Source organism: Melopsittacus undulatus, chromosome 4 (assembly GCF_012275295.1).
Source record: "Melopsittacus undulatus isolate bMelUnd1 chromosome 4, bMelUnd1.mat.Z, whole genome shotgun sequence".
In the NCBI taxonomy this organism is placed as follows: domain Eukaryota; kingdom Metazoa; phylum Chordata; class Aves; order Psittaciformes; family Psittaculidae; genus Melopsittacus; species Melopsittacus undulatus.
Window position 1 is genome coordinate 17,084,907 of NC_047530.1, and position 24,016 is coordinate 17,108,922.

Sequence of the window (24,016 nt, forward strand, 5' to 3'; positions counted from 1 at the left end):
CTGAAAATCAGGAGTGTGCAAAGCAAGATCTAAATGCATCTGCACTGGATCTGTGTCTGTCTGCTGAGCTGAGCCTAGTTTCTTCAGAACAGAGGGGTTGTAGGACTCTTCCTGCAGATATTGCAGCATTCGGTCTGTTCAGAGCAGCTTTTGCCATGTAAGGTAGGACTCCTGTTGCCTGGTGCATCTGCTCTGAGCTGAATAACTAGCCAGTCCTGCTTTGCCCTGTGGTTGTGATTCATCCACAGTCACATTAGAGGACTCAGAGGAGAGGAGAGCAGCAGTGGTGCCAATGGGATCACTTTCTTTTTCAGAACCATCCTGGAAGAAGCCAGTCCCTCTCTTGTGACAGTAGCTGTGGGGCAAAACGTCCAGCTGATCTGCAGGGCAGGCGTGTCCCCCTTCTCCAGAGTGGAGTGGATGAAGGATGGTCGACCAGTCTCCTCTGACAGGTGAGCTCAGCTCCCTTTGTTGGAGAGCAGATGAGCTCCACGTAACTCAGAGTTCCTCTGGATGGAAGTTTCTGGCACTCCCATCTAAGACATCATTTTTTTAAACTATTTTAAAAGCCTGTTTTTCCTGGGAAGTCTGTTTCCAGCAACAGTTCGGAGCCAGACAGTCACATTGTGTTAAGAAAACCACAGTTAAGAAAAGCCCAGTTACTCTTTTTTGTTTGTAGATGATTGCTGGGACTCAAGCTGCTGCCTGAAAGGTAGTTTGCCTGCTCATGGAGAGGGTTGCTGAAAGCAGTTCCCTGTTTTTCCATCTCAGTTTTCTCTCTGTTCCTGACTTGTTTTCTGTTGCAGTTATTTCCTCTGCCTCTGACCCCTCTGTAGTCAACAAGGTTTTGTTTTTTCTCTAAGCCGGGAAGAGCACTACATGGAGATGGTTTATGTAAGATCAACATGAAGAGCTGCTCTACCTTGGGCAGATGCTGTCCCTGGCCAGGCAGAGCCCGTTAATCCTTGCTCCTGTTGCAGGCACACCTACCAGTCTGACAGCTCCTTAGTGATCAGCCTTGTCAAGCCGGAGGATGCTGGGACTTACACATGCCTCATTTCTGATGGGAGGACAGAGACGCGACAGATTCAGTTACAGATCATAGGTGACTTATCTTCCACTGACAACTAAAGAGGCAGCTCAGGGCTCCTTGTTAATGGTTATTGACAATAGGAGCAATAAAACCAGCTGCAGGAGCAGACTTCCTCCACTGCCACACTGTGCTAGCAGTGTTGTTCCCTCCATGGCAGTGGTGTCCCACGAGCTGTCAAAGCAGTTGGTCTCCTCTACTATAGGGGTGCAAAAAAGGAGTGTAGAGGCAGCACGGCTTCTTTCTGTGTTGTCTCTTGACAAAGCCTTAATCCTCAAAGCTCTTGCCCCCCCAGCAGTGCCACCCCACAACTGCAGTTGTGGCTTGCCTATAACCTGACCATTTCCAGCGCAGTGAGCATGTCTTCCTCTCTGAGAGCCATCAGCTGCATCCTGATCCCAAAAAGAAAACCACAGAAGAAAGGCTTCCTGTATTTTCCTGGGCCCTCCATCTCACATTGTAATGTGACCGCTTTGCCATAGCTGCTTGTGCCAGTGCATTTCTGTTTTGTGTTTGGCCCAGACAGATCCTGCTGGGTAACAAACAATTCCTTGTTCTGAAAAATGTGCCTTGTTTAAGAAAGAAAACCAAAAACAATATGAAAAACCAGTCTCAAAAGATGGGCCAGCAAAGCTTCCTGTAGTCTTCAGTCTCTAAAGTATGCTTTGTCACAGCAGTGGTACATGGGACAGAAAGCATTGTGGCCCAAGGGATGTTGCAACATGTTCGACAGAAGAGAGAAAGGAGTCTAAAACTGCTTGCCTGTAGGTCTGTGACTGTCATTAGCAGACAGTGCATGTTTACAGCACTACTCAGCCAGAAAACAGATGGCTGAAGGGCTCTTTGGCTTCAGTTCAGCAAGCTCTCCCAAGCTCATAGAAACCCTATGCAAGAGGTCACAATAAGAAGTGTTCTTTTACTCACAGATGGCATTTTATTTTGAATAGAGTACCAGAGTGCTGCTATGGCAGAGGTTGAGAGAGGTCAGGTCCTTCACAAGGAAAATCATCAGCATCTGGAGCTATCCAGAGGCAGGAAGGTTGTACAGGCAGCGGATTCCTCTGTGCATCAGCAATTCACATACAGGTAAGTGCACATACAGCAACAGTTTGTCCACCATGCCCGGCTGAGGAGCCATATGGTGTCTTTTCATGTAGAAAAGCTGAAGATTGGAAAGGTGCTGGGTCAGCTGTTCTGGGGCACGGCTGGGAAGCAAGCAGTACTGAACTGCTGACAACAGGAAGGGGAGAAGATCCCAGTCACAAGCTACCTTCTGTCCTCCTCAAATCTCTTGGAAGAAGCATGTTCTGAGCAAAGATGTGCAGGGAGGCTGACAGCAAAGGAGCTGGTTCAAGCAAAAGTAGAAATATCAGGGCCAGCGTCCTTAGCTGCTCAAGTTCAGGCAGGCAGAAAGAGAAACCTGTTCTGGAAAACAAGCAAAGCAAGTAAGAACTGCTTAACCAGCACAGAATAGGCAGAAATATGGATTAAAAAGGGCTCCGGTTACTTGAGTCCCCATATGTTTATTTTAAATGTTTTGTGAACAAACCGGTTTGACTCAAAACTTTCTTCACATACTGGATGGTGTTTTATGGCTTCTTGCATGGTTTTTTTGGTGTTTCTAGACCCCACAGAAATAGAAAGGCACAAATTATTTTTTCTTTAAATGCAGCATGTTGGGGCTCTGGGTTAAACGGAACCATGATCTGATCCTTCCCTTCTTTTGAGTTTACAACTGAAAACCCAGTCAACTTGCCAAACTCCCCAGCGGCCTTTTTAGCTGCTTCTGCCTAAAAGCAGACAGAAGTGATTCATTCAATTAGAGCTCTTTGATTTTGTTTTTTGAGATCAAGAATTCAGGTCAGAGAAGGGGGGTGTGGGAGATGATGTTTTATTTCACCCTGGGACTATCATGGTTTAGTTCCCTTCCAAGATGGTGTTTACCTGTAGTTGTAAGAGAACAGAACGCATGGGGAGGTGCGGGGTGCCAGAGCCTGACCTCAACCTTTCTGCTGCAAGAAGTGAACTGCCAGTTCCTGGGCTTTGTGTGCAGTCAGGTGATTGCAGGGGGATTTCACACTCCCCCAGAAATATCTGCTCCATTTTGTGTGCCATTTAAGCACCTTGGGGGAAGCTTGCTTGGTTCAGGACTTTGTACCATTTGCCATGTGCTCATGTTGCTAATGCTTCCTGGGCTATTATCCAGGGGGTTGCTATAAAAACAGGGCTGCTGTCTCTAAGGGTTAAGCTGACTGGCAGGAGTGCAGCACCAAGTTGTGCTGAACTGGAGCAGGGTTAGATGGAGATTGCTCTTTTCTGAATGCTGTGAGTGAATGCTAGCAATGGCAAGTACCAGAGCTCTGACAGGAGTGCAGAGACTGCCCTTTCCCACTGGAGGCAAAACAGAAGGCTTGTGATTGAAAAAGACTTGTGCTGAAGGTCAAATGCCAAACATGGGAGTTTGTGCAGCTTCTGTTGTGCTGGTGGACTTTTCAGGTTGAGGATGGGTAAGAGCGAACCCTCAGTAGTGGAGGCCAACATCGGGGAGAGAGTCAGACTGCCCTGCACAGTGGAAGCATCGCCGGCTCTTACCATTGAATGGCAGAAAGACGGGCAGCCCCTCTCCTCTCCCAGGTGAGCTCCCCATCAGCTTCACCATTACCACAGGCAGGATCATGTGGAGGAGAGCCTCCTCCTACATTGCCTGCCCTAACTCCTTCCTGGCAGAATGGAGCTCCTGGCCAGGCAGCTAGGGCCCATCCAGCTTTGTGCTGGCCAGCTTCCCCCGTTAGAGCCAGACCATACTGCTTGACTGACCTAGCTTCATTCACAGATCAAAGTCTGCATTGAACCCTCAAGTGAACAGCTGTGATACAGCATCTACAAGTGAGCCAAATCTGAAATATGTTCATCTAGAAGATTAGCAGAAATAGAACACACAGCAGGCAAATCTGCCAAAAACCAGCTGCCATGTGAGCCAGGACAGAGGTCCATGGCAGAGACGGAGATCAGAGTGCTTGCAGTGAACTTCCACAGCTACTGGTGTTGCTGTCCTGCGCCTCCCCTCACCCTCTGCTCCCAAAACCCTGCTCCAGCACCAAACTTTCCCAGAGTCTAATCCCAACACTAGTGCTGGGATTTGAGAGCTGAACTGCTGCTAGACCTTCGCTCAGTATTACTACAAAGCTGTACACACTGCTTAGCTTCAGCTCTGGTGTCTGAAGTCCCACTGTGACCCAAGCACAGGCTGAGGAGCTTTCTTATTTTGTTCCCCAGACACAGGCAGCAGTCAGACGGGGCCCTGGTCATCAGCCGGGTCAGCTCTGAAGATGTTGGCTTCTTTACCTGCATTACCTCAAATGGACGTGACCAGGAACAGCACCAGGTCCTGTTCAGACCTCTCGGTATGGGATGTGTGGAGGCATTCATGGCATGTGTCTGCACACAAGTGGGAAATAGGGAGGGCAGGTGAAGATGGTTTTGTTTTCTGGCCATGCCTCTTGGCTTCTTACCTAATGGTTAACAGGCAGCTTGAGGGAAAGGGAAGAGTGAGTTGTGTTACACAGTGGTAATCTGTGTGTGTGTTTAGTAGACCATGGTGCTCCAGGCAGCTGGGAAGAGGAACTAACAGCACAGTAAGAATGACTCTCAGGGTCTTGTTTCTAGGACACTGGTCCCAAAATGGCTTCTTCCTGCATACAGGGGCAAGAGAAACTATGGAGATAGTTCTTCTGTGCATGTGATGTGCTTGTATCCAGCTGGAGGAAAAAGCTCTTTGAGGCCACTGCTACTTGCGCTTGCTTGGGCCAAAGGAAATCCACATTCCCTATAGCAAACACCATCATAGCTCCAAACATGCTATTTCAAGGCCTAGGGGTTTGTAGCTTATCATAGCATATGCTGGACTTTTCCCATGAAGGAATGCTCCTGCTGCCTGGCATTGTCTTCCTGTTAGTGATGATTTTTCTTCTGATCTAGGAGAGCTGAGGATCACTGGTCTTCTGCCAAGCATCACGGTACCTGAGGGAGGGACTGCTCAGCTCCACTGCACAGTGACTGGCAACAACGTGAATATAAGGTGGTCCAGGTGAGCAAAAATGAGACAGAACTTCCCCTCCCTTCTCTTCTGAAACCTCATCACTTACCCTCCAAATGATAATACAAGATGCTTGCTAGGCAAGGGAGAGACCCATGGTTCTCAACCCTAACTTAGCATCACCTATACTTTCCTAAACAACTTGGCTGTTACCCCCCAAATCCTGGAAAAGATGCCTGGTCACTAGGCTCATGTTCCAGCCAAATGAGGAGAAAAGCAGATGTTAACCTAAGCTTCATGGAGTTCAGAAGGGCTCCGTGTTGGAAAGTTGGAGATATTACAGTAGCACAAACTAAAATGAATAATCAGAGGGAGAACTTTAGTTGGTTTTATAAAACTCTCTCTGCCTAACACAAACAAACATTTTAGCCCCCGCAATAACAGTGACTCTTCTCCCAGTTTCCTGCTGCAATAGTTCTCTCCCGCTACTATCAAGTGGGAGCAAAGGAGATTTTAAAGTGTTCTAACAAAGGCAAAGGAAAAGCTGTGTCCTCTTCTCTTGGTGGTTTACATGGAAACTGAATTTATGCAAGTGTATGGTCAGGGTTTTTTCCCCCTATTTGAAAATAACCAGCTTTGTTTTGGAGCCCTGTTGCAAAGGATCCAGAGGGATGGATTGGTAATTGTTTAAATCCCTTTACTCCATGGGATAGGACTAAAGTGGGCCATCTCACAAAGAGCTTTCCTTCCATATAGAAGTTTGGTATTTAAGTTAGCAAAATGATGCAAGTTTCAGAGCCTGAATGAAACCCTTTTCAGTGAAACAAATTTCATTTCCTTGGTAACTAGGAGTCCATAATTCAGGCAGGTTTGCTGCTGGGCACAGAGTATTCCAGGAGGAACAGAACAGACATAATTGTGCTGGCATTTTAAATGTATTTTTTTTAAAGCAAGCTTTTAAGGGAGAGGAAAGAGGGCACATTTCTCACTGCCCCATATGTTCCTCAAGCAGTACATGCTGCTTATCAATGCCAGCCAAATAAGCATTGCCAGACCACAGCCTGGAGAGAGGAAAGGCACCCTGGATTTGCTCTTAGTTCCTCAAGCCTCAAAAATGTGTAATAGCAGAAAGGGCAATGTCTCTATACAGAGCACACAGCCAGCTGCCTCCCATACAGCCAGTGGCCAATGGATGTAGACTCACTTGTGCTCGTGTAAATAGAGAATCATAGAATCATAGAATAGTTAGGGTTGGAAAGGACCTTAAGATCATCAAGTTCCAACCCCCCTGCCATTGTCAGGGACACCCCACACTAAACCATGTCACCCAAGGCTCTGTCCAACCAGGGACAGAGCATTCATAACTTCCCTGGGCAACCCATTCCAGTGCCTCACCACCCTTAAAGAACTTCTTCCTTATATCCAATCTAAATTTCCCCTGTTTATCCAATTGTAGAGCTGGGTCATGGCAGGAGGAATTTTCTCCCTTCCTGGTGAATTTGTAGAAATTCCCTCCCCACAGAGCCTCAGCTCCCAAACTGCAGAGAGCTCCTCTGGCCACATGCGTGGGAATAGTGACACAAAATGTTTTTTGCCACAGGAACGGGGTACCCATGCAGGCAGATGGGCACCACATCCACCTGTCCCAGGATGGAAGCCTGATGATCAGCAATGTCCAAGAGGCTGATGAGGGATCCTACACATGCAGTGCCTATAGCAGCAGCAACTCCGTCAGTGCCAGCACAGAGGTGAAGGTGCTGAGGAACCAGCCTAGCTGTGAGTACAACCTGCCCCCCCTGCTTCTCCCAGCATAGTGACTGCCTCTTGATGTTATTATAAGTCTGCCCATTGACATGCCCATCCACCACTGACCTCTGGCTTGGGGAGCAGCAGAAGCTGCTGGGCTGTGCTTCCCATGGAGCCCTGCTTTCCCTGGGCAGAAAAGCAGGACAGCAGAAATGCTTCCCACCAACACACATGCATGAGGGTGCTGGGAGCTTAATTAACTTCCCAAGGCCTAAATGTCATAGTTGGTTGACCAAGAAGCTGGCTGCAAGATTAGTATTTGGACTCTGGATGCCATCCATCTGGCTTTATACAGGGTGTAGAGTGGTCTCTCCTTAGCAGATCAGCCCCAGAAACTGCATTCTCCTCCTGTATCTTACCAGAGGTGTCAGCTTCTCTCAACATCCTTGATGTTGGACTAAATTTAAAACAACACCCTTAGAACTGGCAGGGTAGAGAAAGCAGAAATATGCCGTGGGAAACGAAACCTGAGGATAAGTTCTGGCAGTGTATGTACAGCTTCTTCACCTTTCACTTGGCTGCAGCTACTGTGAATCACATTGTGGATCTGAGCAGTGAGTGCGTGGACCAGCCCCACCTTGCCAACTGTGACCTGATCCTGCAGGCCCAGCTCTGCAGCAACGAGTACTACTCCAGCTTCTGCTGTGCTAGCTGCTCCCGTTCCCAACCACGGGCCAGCCCTCCTCGTCACCACGGGTGATAGACACCCTGTGGCCACATCAAATACAGGTGACCGATTGCAAGGCTGCACATCTGAACTGTCCTCTTCCTGCATCAAACTGTTCTGGGAGCTCTGCCAGACTGGAAAAGCTCAAGAGAGTGAACTGAATAGTGGGTAGGGAGTGTGACTGTTCAAAAGTGGGAGAGCCACCACCCTCAAGTTTATTGTAAACTTCTCTTTTTCCCCCTGTATGGTTTGCTGTAGGTAATCAATTTCTTCACTTAAGAGTAGTTGCTTTCGTTCACAGAAAAAGATGCTATTGGGAACATAAGGATGCTGTGACTTTAGAAAAGGCACATAACATAACCAGCATAAAAGAGGGCGAAAACAATTCTTCATGCAAGCAAAAGAGGAGTGCTCTTAAGGAAAATAAGCTCTGAAGTGTCTGAAGATGGGTCTGAACTGTTCTAACCAAATCACTAATGAACGATGAGCATTTGTAATGCTGGGGAGCACTTTCCAAAGAACTTTGCCCATGAGAAACAGCTTGATGCATATCAAATTAGTGTTCAGGTCCTTTGAGATTACTAGCTCTAGGGATGCCATGTTACTGGAGCTATTTTATTCCAGCAGACCTTAGACAAATTTCTAGTTGGGTCAGTTTGGCTTCTATTTGACTGTAATCAGCTTTGGAGTGTAATGCAGAAGCAGTGCTTCATAAAAAGCTTTAAGACAAAATGGAAGTATACTTTTAAAGGCTCCCTGAATGTTAGGGGTAATTCAGATGATTATACCAACACCGTTATCTGTTCTGAGATGATGCAGTTTAAATATCACTCGCTCTAGGAAGGCTCAGCAGATAATTTTAGGGTTTATTTTTCTTTCAGAGCCAGAATTATGCTCTTGAATTTACTGCAAAGCTGGGCTCAGTGGTAGCTTTGAACTGAGTTTCAGCTTGGGAGTTGAATAACATACACACAGAAAGAAATAGTGTAGGGGTATTTGATGTGCCAGAATAAAACTCCCAGTGATCTGTTCTAGTCTCAGGTAAGTCCAGGCAAGCCTGGCTCTGCATGGGGCCTCGGCTAATTGCTGCTCCTATGGGCTAGCAAGTGAGGACTTCCAGATGCAGAGCAGCAGTAGCTGAAAAGCATCCTTTGTTTCAAGACAAAGGCTGAGCGGCAGACAGCATGTATACGAGGCGCTGAAAGTGTGAGCGGGGAGGTGAGATTATATCATGATTTGTTAGACCAGGAAAGGCCACTTGGATGTGTTCAGTATCTCAAAATGGAATTGTTTTTGAGAAAAAACTTTTTTTACAGCTTGAAAATTGCCTCACCAGGCTTGACCATCTAAAGCTGGTGTGAATTCTAAATCCAGCAAATCAGTTCAGATGCACCTAAAAATAAGAATTACTAACCTCATGACTGCACTCTCTTCATTCAGCACAGGTGTGGCTTCAGGGTTGGACACACTGCTTTAAGACGTGAACAAACTGCAAAGTCTAAAAGCAATCCAGTAAAGGAGCTGGAGGTGATGGTCATGCAGCTATTTGGGGGTGGGTCTTTCTGCGGCCTTGTAAGAGTCTGCTTGCTAAAAAAGACAAAAATACTGATTATACAGTTAAGACTCTCTAATGTGATTAGGGAAAACATTATCTGCTGTAATTCACAGGTGCTACAGTGTAAGGTTTGATGTTGACAATATCAGCTATAGAACAGTAAGATGGTCCTTAGGATTTCCAGTTGTCTTTGTACATAATTCTGCATTTAATATCTCAGACCAGCATCTTGTTTTGTGTGTGTATGTGATATTTTTGTATGTAGCATGACTTTGCCTTTTGAAACCAGAGCCTGCTCAATCACAGACTGTGTGAATTCCAGTCTTAGTGGAGCCCTCCCAGTTCACCTGTGGAAGGCACAGAGGGTAGTCAACCTCTGGACCTGCTCAGGAACATGGTTAGAAGTTAATTGTGGTTGTATCAGACCCTTTTGTCCCAGAATAAACAGTCACATTTATAATATCCCATTCCAAGCTAGAGGCTCTATTTTTAGAATATTTAAATATCCTGTGTGGTCAGCTTCCCTTTAAGCAGTATGGTTACTCAGGAGGTGTCCAGGGAATGCTTTCTCAAGACTCACAAGGACATTAACAGTTCACTGTATGCTGACGGGCAGGACTTTGACATTGAAGATGCTTTGGTTAATGAGTGTTTACTCTGACCTCTTGCCAGCTGATAACTGTGGTAGTAAAGATGTAGTGGAAGACATGCAGCTCACTGCTTTATGTACATGCCATCACTGTAATAGTTAACTAAAGGCTCTTTTTGCATTTCTTGTATTTGACTTTATGCTTTTCCCCTCTGTGTAACAGGCAGGTACTTAACTGCCTGTTTACTTTTTTTGATAATCAAGATGTCAATTTTCTTCCCTAAACAATGGATTGTAGGAAGGTCCCATCCCCTTCACTGTTATCTCCAGGACAGGGGAAGGGTGTAGCTATCCTGGCCTAAGAAAGATAGGGAACAAACAGAGTAAGCTATACCTGGTTTCTTTCCTAGTATAAATGTCTACAAATATTTGTTTTTTTAAAAAAAGCATTGGTACTAACTCAAACACCACAGGCAGTGTTGGTTGTGACTTTTCATGTAGTGCTGAGAACAGGTGAGAATCTGTAAAGAAAAGAATTCCCAGTTTTCTAGACCACATTACAGTGAGAATCACTGGACTGGACTGGAAATACAAACTGCTGGCAAGCTCAAATGCTAGGGCCAAACAAAGGGAGCATTTCTTCTCCTTTAGGTTACCAAGTCTGAGTTTTTCTGACATGGTATGCGTAAGAATGCAGCAAGCACCAGTCCCAGTAGCAAGGCAGATACCAGCTCACTGGAAGAACAGAAAAGGAGTGAAAATACATTGTCTTCTCGTATGGCTCATAGGGTCTTCACTCATTTTAGTATCCGGGGAAAGAAAAAGTGAATTTTCCTTTCCCCCCTTTTTAATGTATCTTCATATTTGTCTCTATAAATATTTAGTTAGAAAACCCAGAATCTGATGTTTTCAGTAAAGCCCTCCCTTTTAGGGCTTTAAATAGTTCACCGGGATATTTGCAAGTTCAGTCTTAAAGTTCAAGGTAACCTAACATGGTGTAAAAACAGAAGAGGTGTTAAGATACAATGATTAAGCTTCTAGGTTGGCAAGCAGAGCTCAACTACATTCACCTAGTAACACAGAAAATACCCAGAAGGGCAAATGTGGACAACTGAGTGGGGCTGGAAAATAAAGCTTTCCACAGACAGTGCTTCTACCACCAACATTTATTTCTGTTAAAGCAGATTATAAATCATCAGTACAAATATATATAACTTACATTTGCTTGTAAGGCCAAAGTTTAAAAGTAAAGTTAAAATGAGATGGTTTTCACAAGTCACCAGAGGCAGAACCTGGACCAGCTGCAGCCTTAACCACAAGGTTTCACAGATCAGTGGGGAAAAAAATAAAACCAAAGTTAAAACCCCCTAAGATCTATTGACAGACAAACATAAAATGGTTCCCAGGTAGCCCCAGGATGTAGATATGGTTACAGTAAGTTGTCACAGTAGTGTTAGAACCAATAGATTTAAGACAAAGAAACTGCAGCAATACATGGAAGGAAAAAACCCATACTATATATAATATGTAGCCTGATTCCGATAAAAACCAGTAAATTTTCCCCATGGTTTTTGGTTTTCAAACCATGACAATACTGTTCTTTAATTTTCTTTCTTTAAAACTACGATATAATGACTGATTGTTGTTGCAATATGCTACTTACAATGAACAGATACAAGAACAAGCTAAAGCCCCTTTTTCCACCCCCCAATATTACTTACAATAAGAATCAGAGATAAATCAATCTTATATACAATTTCTTACATCCAACCCCCTTCTTTTTTAACCTTTGGCAAGATTACTTACAACTCATACAGCTTTTAATATCCAACTATTTAAAATATTCTAAATGCATAAAAATAAAGATTTTGGCTTTACTTTATTCTTTACATATAATATTCATTTTGTTACTCAAAATGGAAGCTCAACTTTTTCCACAAACCTGGCTTTTGTTAAGCAGGTGACGATCTCCCACCCACCCCCACCCCACCCCACCCTGTTGTTCCCTGAGGGGGAATGTCCAGGACTTGCAGGGCATCAGAAGGACCCCAGTATAAAAGGGGCCTTCCTTTCTGTGAGATGATGGATGTTTCTGCAGAGCAGATGTTGGGGCTGGGTGCCTGCCTTTGCTCTGTTTGACTTCCAGCTTTCCAAGTGAGGAGGGAATGCAGACTGGGGTGGTTCCAGGATTCCTTTTCAAGAACTGCACATTAAATTCATTGTATGTTTAGATCCTCCCCATAATTGCTCCCTCTTTCTAACCCATTTTTGTTTGAAGGGACCTTTGGGATTATCAAAGCAAACTGATCATAAACAGGCCCCTCTGCTCCCTTTATCCCTCTATCCTAATGTACAATTTATCCAGCTCCCTCCCAAGGACTGCTTAAAGTTCAATCTCAAATGTCTTCTGTAAATCACTTGAGAAGGGGTTAGTTGGAGAGGGATTAGTGCGCTGCTTTGCCTTGCCCTCTAGTGCTGCCCACTGTGCTTCAAATGGGTCTACCTGCGGAGCAGCTGCGGGAGGCTGTGAATGCTTGTCCTCTGCAGCCCATTTGCCACCATCGACTCCATTGAAAGCAGCAGAGCCGTTGTGCTGTGCGGGTGGGTTGAAGAAAGGGCTGGCTGTAGCACTGGCTGTAGTACTGCTGCTTTCATACTGAGGGAATGTCTGCTGTTTGACAAGACTGGGGGACTGATGTGGATGGGCTGCTGGAGTGTGGCTTGCAGTACCAAAGACGTTGGCTACCATCTGCGAAGGTGTGATTCCAACCACAGGTACGCTTGGGGCTGCATAGGTCATCCCATTTGCTACAGCATAGGGTTGAGCTGGAATAAACGCGGGCTGCATGGGTGGTACTACACCAACTGGCACAGGCTGAGGTGCAATGAAGGTGCTGACTGGGAAGGCTGGTGCTGGCTGGGAAGGTGCCGGAGGAGGCTGGAGTAGTGGCTGTGGAGCAGGGGCAGGGGCTGTGGCTGGTTGCTGCTGGGCTCTGACAGTCTTTGAGACCTCTTCCAACCAGCGGTCTGCCTCTGAGGGAGTACGTCTGTGATTTCCTTGGAAGAGACTTGGTGAGGCTGCACCTGAGGAGGTGCTGCTCCATTCAGCGCCTGGGAAGGAAAGCATGGGGAAAGTCACTAATATGTCCCCTCCTCATCCTTTTCTCAGTCAGAAAGGCTAGAGGATGTGTACAAGGACAGACAGGCTTCCTCTCTTCACACCTGAAAGACTGCTACCAACACTGGAAGCATCTTTATGTATCCACTATACTGTTCTGTTAGAGGAAGACTTTGGTCAAGAAGGGATACAGAAGAGCTGCTTCACTAAAATAAAGGCTTTTACTTTTTTTTCCCTTCACAGCAGACATCTGAGACTTTTGGGTATGCTGGAGAGCTGCTGTCTGCACTCCTGACTTTGTGGCAGTGATATGGTCTATAACCACTAAGTCCTCTAACTGGGGAGTATCAGTCTCTGGATGTACAGCTCAGGACTGGGTGACTGTTAGAACACAAAACTAAGAAACTAAGATTCATTTGCTGTTTCCTAAATTAAGGCTTTACCCTGTAAAGGACAGTAATGCTATGGTACAGGGAGTTAAAGACAGCATTTATTTGTCTGTCTTATACACTTTGAAGTCTGAGTACTCACTACAGTATACACAAACACTGAAGGCAATACATCTAACCAAATTACTATATATATAAACTGTACTAACTGTGGCTCCTTTATATTCTTCCTCCATCTCCACTCACTCTTCCCTTACTCTCTTCATATATAACTCAGGTTGTTAACCTCTCAAACTCTTTTGCAATGTTCAACACTTAGCATTTTAGACTTCTCTTCTATAAAAGCAGCCGATTTTAACTCACTTATCTTCAATGATTAAAAATAAAAAAAAATCACCATCATTTCCATTCCTACCAGTTATAAAACTCTCCCACCAGGTGAATTCTGCCTTTCCCTCTCCTTGGAGTTTCAAATGCTGTTTCCCTCCCATACGGCTTTTCTAGGTTTCCAATGTGCTGAGAAAAGCAATGCTAGAGCCAGATCTGTAACTCATGTGTTTTTTGGTGTTTGGGAGTAGAAACCCCTTACTGCTCAGTAATCTGCAGTCAGCCTGACCTAGTTAAACAGCACCTCAAGATCAGTTTACTGCTGTTTTTACAGTCGGAACTTTTGGAGGCAGAGCACAGGGACTCTCTCTTATGGGGGAAGACTTACTGAAAATGGGTCTGGTACTCTTACAAGGCCAAGCAGAACTTACCACTTCACTTCACTAGCAAAGTTTCTCTTTCCAAGCTGAGCTTACATCAGAAAGGGATGCTGGTGTGACTGTAGCCTTCTAGCATGCGTGTCCACACAGTGATAGCCATTTAAAGCACTATCTAAACTTACTCAGCAGAAGAAATGAACCTCTAAAGCCTTTAACCAATCACCTTTATCTCTCATTATACATGTCAGTAGGAAGAATGCACACAAAATATTTTGGATGTGCACAAACTCTTTCCCCTTCCTCCCGAAATACACACTATTTCATTACTTGCTTTTTAATCACTGGATTTTCTAAAATGCTGCCACAGAAAGAACCAGTCCAGCTTACAGACCCAGAACCATCGAGTTCATTGCTTCCCTCCATCCACTCGTGCAAAAGGCTACTACTTCCGGCTTTTGTTACTGTTCCTTCCACTTGCCATTAAGTGCCATTGACGATTGCCTCAAGGGCTCAATTATGCTTCTGATCCAAGTTCTCATAGCAATGCACCGGATCTAGTTCCAATCTTACCAGTGACCATGGCTGCAGCTCCAGTATTAGCAGCAGGAGCATGAGCCCAAGGATTGGTTTCACGAACTGGCATAGCTGTGGACACTACAGCAGCTTGGGATGGTTTAGCGGCAAGCACACAGAAGGCAGAGGCAGTGCCATTAACTAAAATGGGAGCAGACAACATCAGTGCAATTAATTCATGCAAGGCATGCACATGACTGGAATATTAGTGGCCACGTCATACTTATCAACATACAACAACTTTAGACACTTCCACATGACAGCAGTTTGTGTAAATTAGCCAAACTGGACTGACAGTTAATAACGCCAGTAAATTCCATTCCACCAAGCCATGGCTTGGTAACAGAATTGTGGGATGGTGGATTTTTATGTGCTTGGTGAGACCTTGAGTTCTGATGACCAAGTGAAGTTAAATTGTTGTTTTTATAGAGAATAGATACAGCTCACCAGGAGTTACTGCATGATTAATTTTAGATTCAAAAGAAAAGCAGATTGTAGATGCAAAGTAACAATAACTGCATTTAACAAGAACAGGTTCTTTTTTCACACTATTTGTATAAAAGCGTATCAGTGAAATGAAGATCAGAGGCTGCTATAAGTTGTATAGTTGGCATTTCTCCACAACTTATCTAAGAGTTTGTGTGAAAAAGAGTAATCATGTGGTGGCACAAAATCTCTTCCCTTGTGGGATTTGGTTCCTGTGACACATATTAAGGTTTTTGCAGTTCAGGAGGAAGGATATTAAAATAACCAATATATCAAAGTCAGTCCCTTTTATAGGTAACTATCGTGTGGTAGGTGCAAGAAATTTTTGTTAAAAACAAAAACACAGGCAAACTAAACAGACAGGATGAATAAAGCACGATGCACTCCCCCAAAATACTGATAACAGGACTTGCACAAAAAATTAAGATCACATGTTACTGGAAAGCAATGTTATGTGCACTCAAGCCTCATCAAGCATGATCACAGCACACAAAGAAATCACAAACCTTGAAAGGCAGGAGACTGTGGTGCAACTACTGTCACTGGTTTTGTCATGGGGGCCGAAGAGAAAGGATCTTCTGATGGTGCGCTGAAAGCACTGGTGATCTGAGAGCACAGGGCACTGATGCTGTCTGTTTCCCCTTCTACCTCAGGGACTGAAATGTAAATAAAATTCATTCAATTGGAAGTTTAAAGGATACAGAAACAATTTACAACTACCAATGTGAAATTGAAAAGTAATTAGCTCCCTCTGTCCTGGATGTTCCTGCTACTGATTTGCACGACAGCTTTTTCAAAAATCAGTGTTTAAGACCTGGCCTGAACTAGAATGTATCAGTGTATTTTGTAACTAAGTCAAGAGGGTAAGGAGATCAGTATTCCAGATTTGAAGTCAATTATTACTGCTTCTCTGTGCTAATGCAAGAGGATGCTAATTTCAGAAAATAAAAGGGTTTTCTGTAGCTTCAGTAGAGATCTAAATCTTTCAGTATTAAAGTGCTAAACTTATCAAGGATTTGGCACTAAGATCTGGCACTCTTTGAAATGAAAATACTTATGATAGATTTAAGAGTTCCAACAACATACTTCCACAGTAACTAGATGAAGTTTAAGCGTGCTGACAGCAATGCACAGCAGCAGGTTAAGTTTAGAGTAAGAATGCTGATTGCTTCAGTTCAGCAGCAGCCGAAAACCGTAGCTCTTCTGGTAGAATTATGAAAAGCAAAAGCTGAATGCTCAAATAAAATGGACTCTCAGTTTTAAACCAACTATCAGCATAATGGGGATAAAGTAACATCTGGAGTAAACCTGCTGACTTGCCAGATGTTCTCATTATTACTAATTATAATTACTATTACAGTACTGCTTTTCAGAAGTACTGAGCACCAGTCCTTCATTGCACAGAACTGACAAGAGCAAGCAAATTAAGCAAAAGTAGTACAAAACCCATTAGATGTCTGAACACAACATGCACCATATCTAAAATCCAGGGTGAGGCATGCTCAACATTTGATTTTTTGAGGGGTATTCCAATACAGTGCATGTGGTATGACAGTAAGCAGTGCTGATAGCGGCATACACGGAACATGCATCAGGAGTGTTCTGAATCATGTAAAACTCAGATTACAGCATGCTCAGCAAGTATCACTAGTGAGCAGTGCACTATTAGTGTAAATAAGTGATAAACTCCGAGCTGGTCTTAAAGCACAAGTCACCAAATAAGGATTATAAGAGAAGTCAGACGAGGTATTTTTGTTGGGTTTGCTGATTTTTACCACAATAGTTTTTACTTTAAAGCTTAGAACCCTAAATCTAGCTGTACTGCCAAGTGAGAGTACAGTTGGCCTGCAGGATAACCCAGCTAAGAGGATTCTAGGACACCTTGCAAGGTACTTAGCACCCAATGTGTTTGTTGTGATGACTCTAGAAACCCACTACCATCATGTGAAAATTGTGCCACACATTACTGGTGCAGCCAGCTCTAGCACCTCTTTAAGGCATGGCGAAAAGCCATTTCATTGCTCTCAAAAAGAAGAATTCAGACAGGCAGAAGGACAGACCACAGAAAATCATCACATGATCCCATGACAAATGCTTAAGGCCGTGAAAGGATTTGTTTCTCAAGATGCCCTGGCATTAAGTGGAAGAACTGGTTTAGTGACTCAGAGAGAAAAGGCAGCAACTACTAATTCACCAACACCCATTCCTAGAGCATTTTAAGCCGTGCTGTGACATTTCAGGTAGTTATTAGAACTGTTCGTTTTCTGCATGTGAATACTGCATTTGAAATCCTTGTCTATTCCCAAAGCAGAATTTTTCTGACATGGTGATGTTTGTTCATGAGAAATGATCCACATGAGGCAGGAAGAACGATTTACTAGAAAATAAGGAGTTATTTGAAGCCACAGAGAAGGAAAGGAGACACAATTTAAGGTAATGTTTCATTGGAATAATTTGGTTTTACCTGAGTTTTTCATGGGGAAATCGGTCTTCCTTTGCACTGTTGAAGGCAGCTCATTTATTCGCAAAGACAACTGGCGTTTAAAAGGAGACATCTTTTGGCTAAGGGCAGGGAAGCCCCTGAAAGACCCTTGCCTGGCAAGCTGTTCTATAGGGGCATGCCTCCGTGGAATAGCGTGGGGATTGCTCATTTCTTTATCCAGAGAGGCAGCAACTTCAGCAGTAGGAGAGGTTGGTGAGCCAGAAGAGGGGGCAGTATTGTTTGGTGCAGCACCTGGTGCTACTGTTTTCACTTCTGTTTCAACTGCTGGAGGAAATAGGGTGAGGTTAGAAGAGTAAAGCAAAGTAGTGTTCAACTGCCTGCCACTACTCCCATTTGTTTTGATAAGAAAAAATGTGCGAATTTGCATAACTAGTGCTCTTCCAAACGAGTTCCTAATATCACAGCAGAAAAACCACTCCTGTATACCCTCACTGTCTTTACTATGTCACTTTACACACATCCAGTCTCCAAAGCAAAACTTTCTAAGCCTAGCTACTTCCTGGAAATGTATTCTTTCTAGCTGTTCCTGAGACCCCAGTTCTAGAAACACCTGAAATTAATTTATGACTAAGACTGAAAAGTGTATTGTGTGTTTGAGACCTTTACTATTACCTCATACAGAACTATGGCCAAAATACTACTACAAACTGCATTAAGTGACTTAGGGTGACATGGCTCAGCAGAAGGGAAAAGAACCCAGCTCTAGGACCTTCTTTGGAAGGTCACCCTCCTAGCCCTGCAGAATCAGCAGCAACAGCCAAACACACTACACAAGCTTCAGCAGGCCAAAGGCAGGAGCAGCATTTAACAGGTTAAGCTGTATTCAGTGCTCAGACTGCAGCTCCCCAGCAGCTCCAGGAAACACATTTACAGATAGATGGAAGTGGGCTGCAAGGTAGGTCCAGCCTCTGAGCTGACAGGCCTTGCTAACACCAGGCACATTTACAGTGAGCTCCTGTGTCGCTTCTTTAGGCTGTATTTACATAAGTGGTAAATGTATTTATAAATGATAGCATCACAGCTGAGTTTAGCTGTAATGTTACCACCCAATCACTAGCTGCTTGCACTGCAAACTTCTCCAACTTAAAGTCAGCTGTTTCATTTTGCAGGGTTTTGCATAGCACCACGATGCTCCTGTCAGACAGACCTACAGGCAGAAATGTAGGATTAAGCCTAGTTTAACTCATGACACTTATGATTGAAAGAATAATGGGGATTTATCCATCCCTAGGAAAACTCTCACCCATGTTGTAATTGGATTGGCTCTGGGGGCAATAAACACAGCTCATCAACACAGCAGGAGAAGAAGAAATCTCACTATCCTGGTGTGAGCTCCTATTTTACTTACATTGCTTTCCAAACATTTCAGGAAAAAGAATGACTTTTTGTTGACACATCAACAGAATAACTGGAAGTCTGGTAAGGAGAAGAGTCACACTAGAGATTTCTGAGGAGCTGGAATGGTAGGAGGAACTAATTATGTTGCCTTGCAAGCTTCAGTACCCATGAGTTGCAGCTGCTCATTCAAGTGAAACTTTTCTAATCAGTCTTTCTTGGAAAGGATTTCACACACCTTCATTGAGTCAAGACTTTGACTCATGCCCTCAAGTAACAAAGGCCTTGTGTTTAAGCTTCATTTAGCACATTCTAAAACTAATGTATGGGAACAAGCAGATGGATGATGAAAACGAAGATTAAAGTTTTGCAATCAAGTGGTGGCATAAAACTTGCTGTGGAACCCGCTGAAACAAAAGTTCAACTCCACTGTAAAGAGGGCTATGAACAATATTTATACTTCACTTTTTGTTAGCTGTAGAACTTCACTACTTGTACTGAAACTTGAGTAATAAGTTCTACTTTCACTTGAATTTTAGAACAGTAAATGGTTTTTAAAATGGCTAAGAAGTAAAACCAAACTCCTCTCAAATCAGTTAGTTACTAGTTTTGAGTGTAATTACCAGTGCATCAGTTACGTGTTTTATGGAGGGTGAGGGTGTTGCTTTAGCTTTCTTTTTGAAAGCACACTGTGATTGATCTGTTCTTCCCTCATGCAATACAGCTCTACACATACACTTTGTAACCTATCTTGAAATTAAAAATACATTATTTTCTAAGAAAACGGCATATAATTTTCTGTTCATTTACCATAAGATTTAGACTACAATATCTAGCTAAGTTGCTATACTTTTACAACATCTTTCTAGTACGGCTTTTTAGTATGTTCTACTGTGTTGGAACTGGATGATCTTAAGGTCCTTTCCAACCCTAACTATTCTATGATTCTATGATCTCTGCCACAAAGCAGACTGACCAAACAAAGCAGAAGCAGATTTAATATATGAAGTCACTTGTACTTTTTTCTATAGGAGATGTGAGAAAACACACCACAGGTAAATCTAGGAGCACTTTTCATCCTGTGAAGTGACAAGCATCTGGGCGTATGATTCGTACATAAGGAGGTTACAGAGGGGGAATGTTGCAAGGATGTTAAGGCTCGGTCCTTGCACAGGCTCCAGTTCACCTCAGTGCTGATTTTGCTCACTAGGGAGGATTGTTTAAGTTGCATCCCATACCTTTAGCATCCGGCATCTGTCTCATAATTTCCTCTCTCTCTGCTTGTTCAGTAGCTGTAGTGACCCTGAATGACCCCTCTCTAGTGAATGTGGTTCTGCTGGCATCAAAGGTGGCAGTCACTCCACACTCCTTCTCTCGCTTCTGCTTTCGCTCCAGGCATGCTGCAAATGCACAGCCCACGGCATGACTCAACCTTTCCCCCTGTACAAGACAACATTGCATCATACAGTAACTGGAACAGAAACATACATGTGCTTCAAGCATTGCAATGTGATAACCTGCTTTTGCAAGAGGAATCTAATTAAGGCATTAGAAAACTACTGTAATTGGCCACCTTTTGTACGGCTCTAAAATTAAACCTGTAATATAAAGATTCCCAACTACTAAGGCACAAGCAGTGCTCAAGAAGGCCACCCAGAAATGAAAGGGATTGTTGGATAATCTGTTTAGTTCAGTTGCTACTAAGATGCTAGGGCAATAACCTGACTGCACTGATCCCTTGCCTCTGGATACATTTGTTCAGAAAATAACTCTTATGAAGCCACATCTTAAGTGGGTGTTAAGTCCCTATAGACAGGTAAGTGCTACTCTCAGACTAAGGAAGTTTACAGAGGGCTCAGGGAGACACCACCCTTGAGTGCAAGGGTGAACTAAAAGTAAACTGGTGACTGCTTACACCTTTTAATGACCATGACCAAATGCAGAAGTTAGTATTGAGAGTGCCTTCTGAAAAGCACTTCCATTATTAATCAGTGAAGTCTGAAGGATACACTACCCAATAGCTGCAATAGGGAAAGGAAATTCAGATTGGAGGAAGTCCAGCAATTCAGCTGATACAGTGGCTACAGTTGAGTCAGAGGCGCTGCTACTACCAGTAGCTCAACTCATCTATTGTAATCAGTAAGTGAATTGACTTGTTATTCAGAGAGGAAAATAAAAAAGCTCCAGCTCTGACATAAGTTTAGCTGGGAATTTCTAACTTGATTGTTTCTCTTTAAAGAACAATAATAAATTGTCAAGTAAATTGCTTTGAGCATGCAGCTATGTAGAGCTCATGCAAGAATTTTGCATGACGTTTGAAGTGTTTTGTATAGCATAGGCAGGATTCAACAAAAAGCAGAATGAGGAAAAGGTCAGATCACAGAATCAAGTAACTTAAGTCTGCACAGCAAGAGACTAATGGAGGTAACTTATTTTCAAGCTTTCTACTGGAAAAATTTCTATCACTTCAAAACAAACAGGATGTTAATTAAATGCAGTTTAGCCTCATCCCTTAACGTTCAGATGACTTTCCATTCAAGATAATATTCACATACAAGAGGCTGCATTCATAACCAGTCTGTATATATACACTCTGATTTTATCCTAGAAGAATTGTCATTATGTTTCTGTCTATTTTTAAAAGAGTAGTTCCCTCTAGAGTAGCTAGAGATATTTGAGAGGCTGACTGCATTCCTGTTATATACATGCTAGGCACCACTTCTTTCCACAAGATGATACCACGAAGGGATATCAAGTAATTCAGATATAAAGAATTAGAACTAAAATAATTTTCAAAGGCTACGTAATATTTTAGCTGACATCAAAACATATTGTAGTATTCTAGGCACTTAATTTTTCTGAGCATAACTTCCAGCTAGTAGCTGGAAGAGTTGGACACATACACATTAAACTTACCGTGTCCTTTACAGCCATAAAGCAGTGGCATATCCAGCGTCTCGTTGTGCCATCTCGACAGATGTATGAGAATGCTCGGTCGAAGTTCCTATCTGGTGCGCAGAAAGAAACCTTCTCTATTGTCTGATCAACAATAAGATCCTAAAGGGGAAAAAATCCCCCCGCCCCCAATAAAAGAAACGTGAGAAAATATGGAGAGATACTTGAACAAATCCTTTTCAGTGTTATATGCAAGAAGATGAGTTATAGTACAAAGAGGGTAACCTGATGTGACTATGTCAATGAATTCACCATTCAGAATCTATTCTTATTATGAAACAAAAAGGACAGATGACACTGTCCACCAACTGCTTTTGGTAGAAGTGTGCCAAGGCACCATGTAAGAATTCAGGGAGCCAAACAATTCATAAGGTCTCTCCTCTAGATTATGGAACTCATGGTTTTGTTTTATTTTATTTTTGCAGCAGCTCCAGAAGTCTTGCAATCAAAAAAAAATATTTACTGTGGTTAATCACAATGCTGAAACTTATAGGAGAGGTCTTCAAGTGTGACAAGGTCTAGCACACGTTACAGAAAGACTAAAAGCTGATCTGCCAATTAGCTAAGCAGGGATGCAGGCAGAAAAGCACCAGCAGCACTGTTATGGATTATTGGGTGACGTGGTCTAGTGCAAGGTATCCCTGCCCATGGCAGAGGGGTTAGAACTAGATGATCTTAAGGTCCTTTCCAACCCTAACTATGATTCTGTGATTTAGAATTCTATGATAAGTTCTCACAGATTGATGTGAGAAGTGTTTCTAAAAAGGAATTAGTTAAGAACGATGCCATCTTTGTTAAAAATGGTATTTTAATATTTTTTTGGTTCTTTTGGTTGGTGGTTAGTACTTGGCACCTGTTTTAATGTATTCAACCACCAGGAGGCAATAGCATATTCTCTTTTTAAGTTCTATGAACTTAAAAAGGACATGGTACTGTTAGAACAAGTCCAGAGGAGGGCCACGAGGATGATCAGGGGACTGGAGCACCTCCCATATGAAGACAGGCTGAGAAAGTTGGGGCTGTTCAGCCTGGAGAACAGAAGGCTGCGTGGAGACCTCATAGCAGCCTTCCAGTATCTGAAGGGGGCCTACAGGGATGCTAGGGATGGACTTTTCATTAGAGACTGTAGTGACAGGACAAGGGGTAATGGGTTGAAACTTAAACAGGGGAGGTTTAGATTGGATATAAGGAAGAAATTCTTTCCTGTTAGGGTGGTGAGGTACTGGAATGGGTTGCCCAGGGAAGCTGTGAATGCTCCATCCCTGGCAGTGTTCAAGGCCAGGCTGGACAAAGCCTTGGGTGGCATGGTTTAGTGTGAGGTATCCCTGCCCATGGCAGGGGGGTTGGAACTAGATGATCTTAAGGTCCTTTCCAACCCTAACTGTTCTATGATTCTATACTTTTAACAGTCTTCAGGGTCTGCACAACTCATCAAAATTCAATTTTAAAAGATATACACAGCAACATTTCTAAAAATAATACATGTATTATTATTTTTAAATGAGGCAATCAGACTAAATGCACCATCAGTATGTTTGTATTAGAAACTGAATTCTTATGAGACGGTAAGTTCAGTGCTGATGAAACCATAACACCATATCAGCAGTCAAAGAGCAGGTATCCAACAGGCAGTTACACTCTAAAGGGATATGAATTATTCCCTATGTGCTTTACAATGTTGGCTTGCAGAAATCATCTTTTAGATTGACAAAAGTAAGGGCTAAATGATATGAATATGAAGCTGAATTAATTTCAGATTACTGAGAGTTAAAATTGTTCCAACAGCCATGCCATCTTTTAAAATACTAGTCCACTTACAGAGACACATCTAAAGGTTTTATTTCTAATTGTCTACATCAAGATAAAATAAAGAATTCTTTGCTATTACTTGCAAACAGGCACCCTGGTTGCACATACTGTGCTATTTCACAATAATAATAAAAAAAATAATTATAAAACAATCTAGAAGGATGCTACAAATACATTAGTCTTCCACTTCAGACCAACATCTTAGAACTAGAAATCACAAACTTTACACTCAGTTAATACTCAGTTTGAGTTTGAAGGCACAGCATGCCCTATTTCACTTTCAGAAGCTAGCTCTCATTCACTCAGAACCATTCTAGGATTTGGCTGCCCTGAAAATTATATTGATTCACATGAGTTTGCCCATGTATTACTATTGCAGCCTTCTGCAGTGGCGCAGA

At 43.2% G+C, this 24,016-nt stretch overlaps 2 protein-coding genes across 19 annotated transcripts in view; one reads left to right on the top strand and one right to left on the bottom strand.

Annotated features, from left to right (window-relative positions):
• PAPLN (papilin, proteoglycan like sulfated glycoprotein) overlaps nucleotides 1-9,938 on the top strand; it is a 50,942-nt gene extending 41,004 nt beyond the window's left edge. For 4 of the 5 annotated variants that reach the window (XM_031049299.2, XM_031049300.2, XM_031049301.2 and 1 more), the window contains 8 exons: nucleotides 315-452; nucleotides 981-1,105; nucleotides 2,038-2,176; nucleotides 3,587-3,724; nucleotides 4,367-4,494; nucleotides 5,069-5,177; nucleotides 6,727-6,902; nucleotides 7,457-9,938. In XM_031049299.2, the coding sequence (XP_030905159.2) occupies nucleotides 315-452; nucleotides 981-1,105; nucleotides 2,038-2,176; nucleotides 3,587-3,724; nucleotides 4,367-4,494; nucleotides 5,069-5,177; nucleotides 6,727-6,902; nucleotides 7,457-7,632 (1,129 nt within the window). In that variant the 3' untranslated portion in view covers nucleotides 7,633-9,938. Of the gene's footprint in view, nucleotides 1-314; nucleotides 453-980; nucleotides 1,106-2,037; nucleotides 2,177-3,586; nucleotides 3,725-4,366; nucleotides 4,495-5,068; nucleotides 5,178-6,726; nucleotides 6,903-7,456 lie in introns of those variants that run through there. The other variant, XR_004080624.2, reaches the window with a different exon arrangement.
• A 956-nt stretch (nucleotides 9,939-10,894) lies between these two features.
• NUMB (NUMB endocytic adaptor protein) overlaps nucleotides 10,895-24,016 on the bottom strand; it is a 105,794-nt gene continuing 92,672 nt past the window's right edge. For 6 of the 14 annotated variants that reach the window (XM_034061689.1, XM_034061687.1, XM_034061684.1 and 3 more), the window contains 6 exons: nucleotides 21,771-21,911; nucleotides 20,093-20,294; nucleotides 17,481-17,783; nucleotides 15,523-15,672; nucleotides 14,528-14,671; nucleotides 10,895-12,854 (listed from right to left, as the gene is read on the bottom strand). In XM_034061689.1, the coding sequence (XP_033917580.1) occupies nucleotides 12,127-12,854; nucleotides 14,528-14,671; nucleotides 15,523-15,672; nucleotides 17,481-17,783; nucleotides 20,093-20,294; nucleotides 21,771-21,911 (1,668 nt within the window). In that variant the 3' untranslated portion in view covers nucleotides 10,895-12,126. The remainder of the gene's footprint in view (nucleotides 12,855-14,527; nucleotides 14,672-15,522; nucleotides 15,673-17,480; nucleotides 17,784-20,092; nucleotides 20,295-21,770; nucleotides 21,912-24,016) is intronic. The other 8 variants (XM_034061690.1, XM_034061688.1, XM_034061686.1 and 5 more) reach the window with 3 other exon arrangements.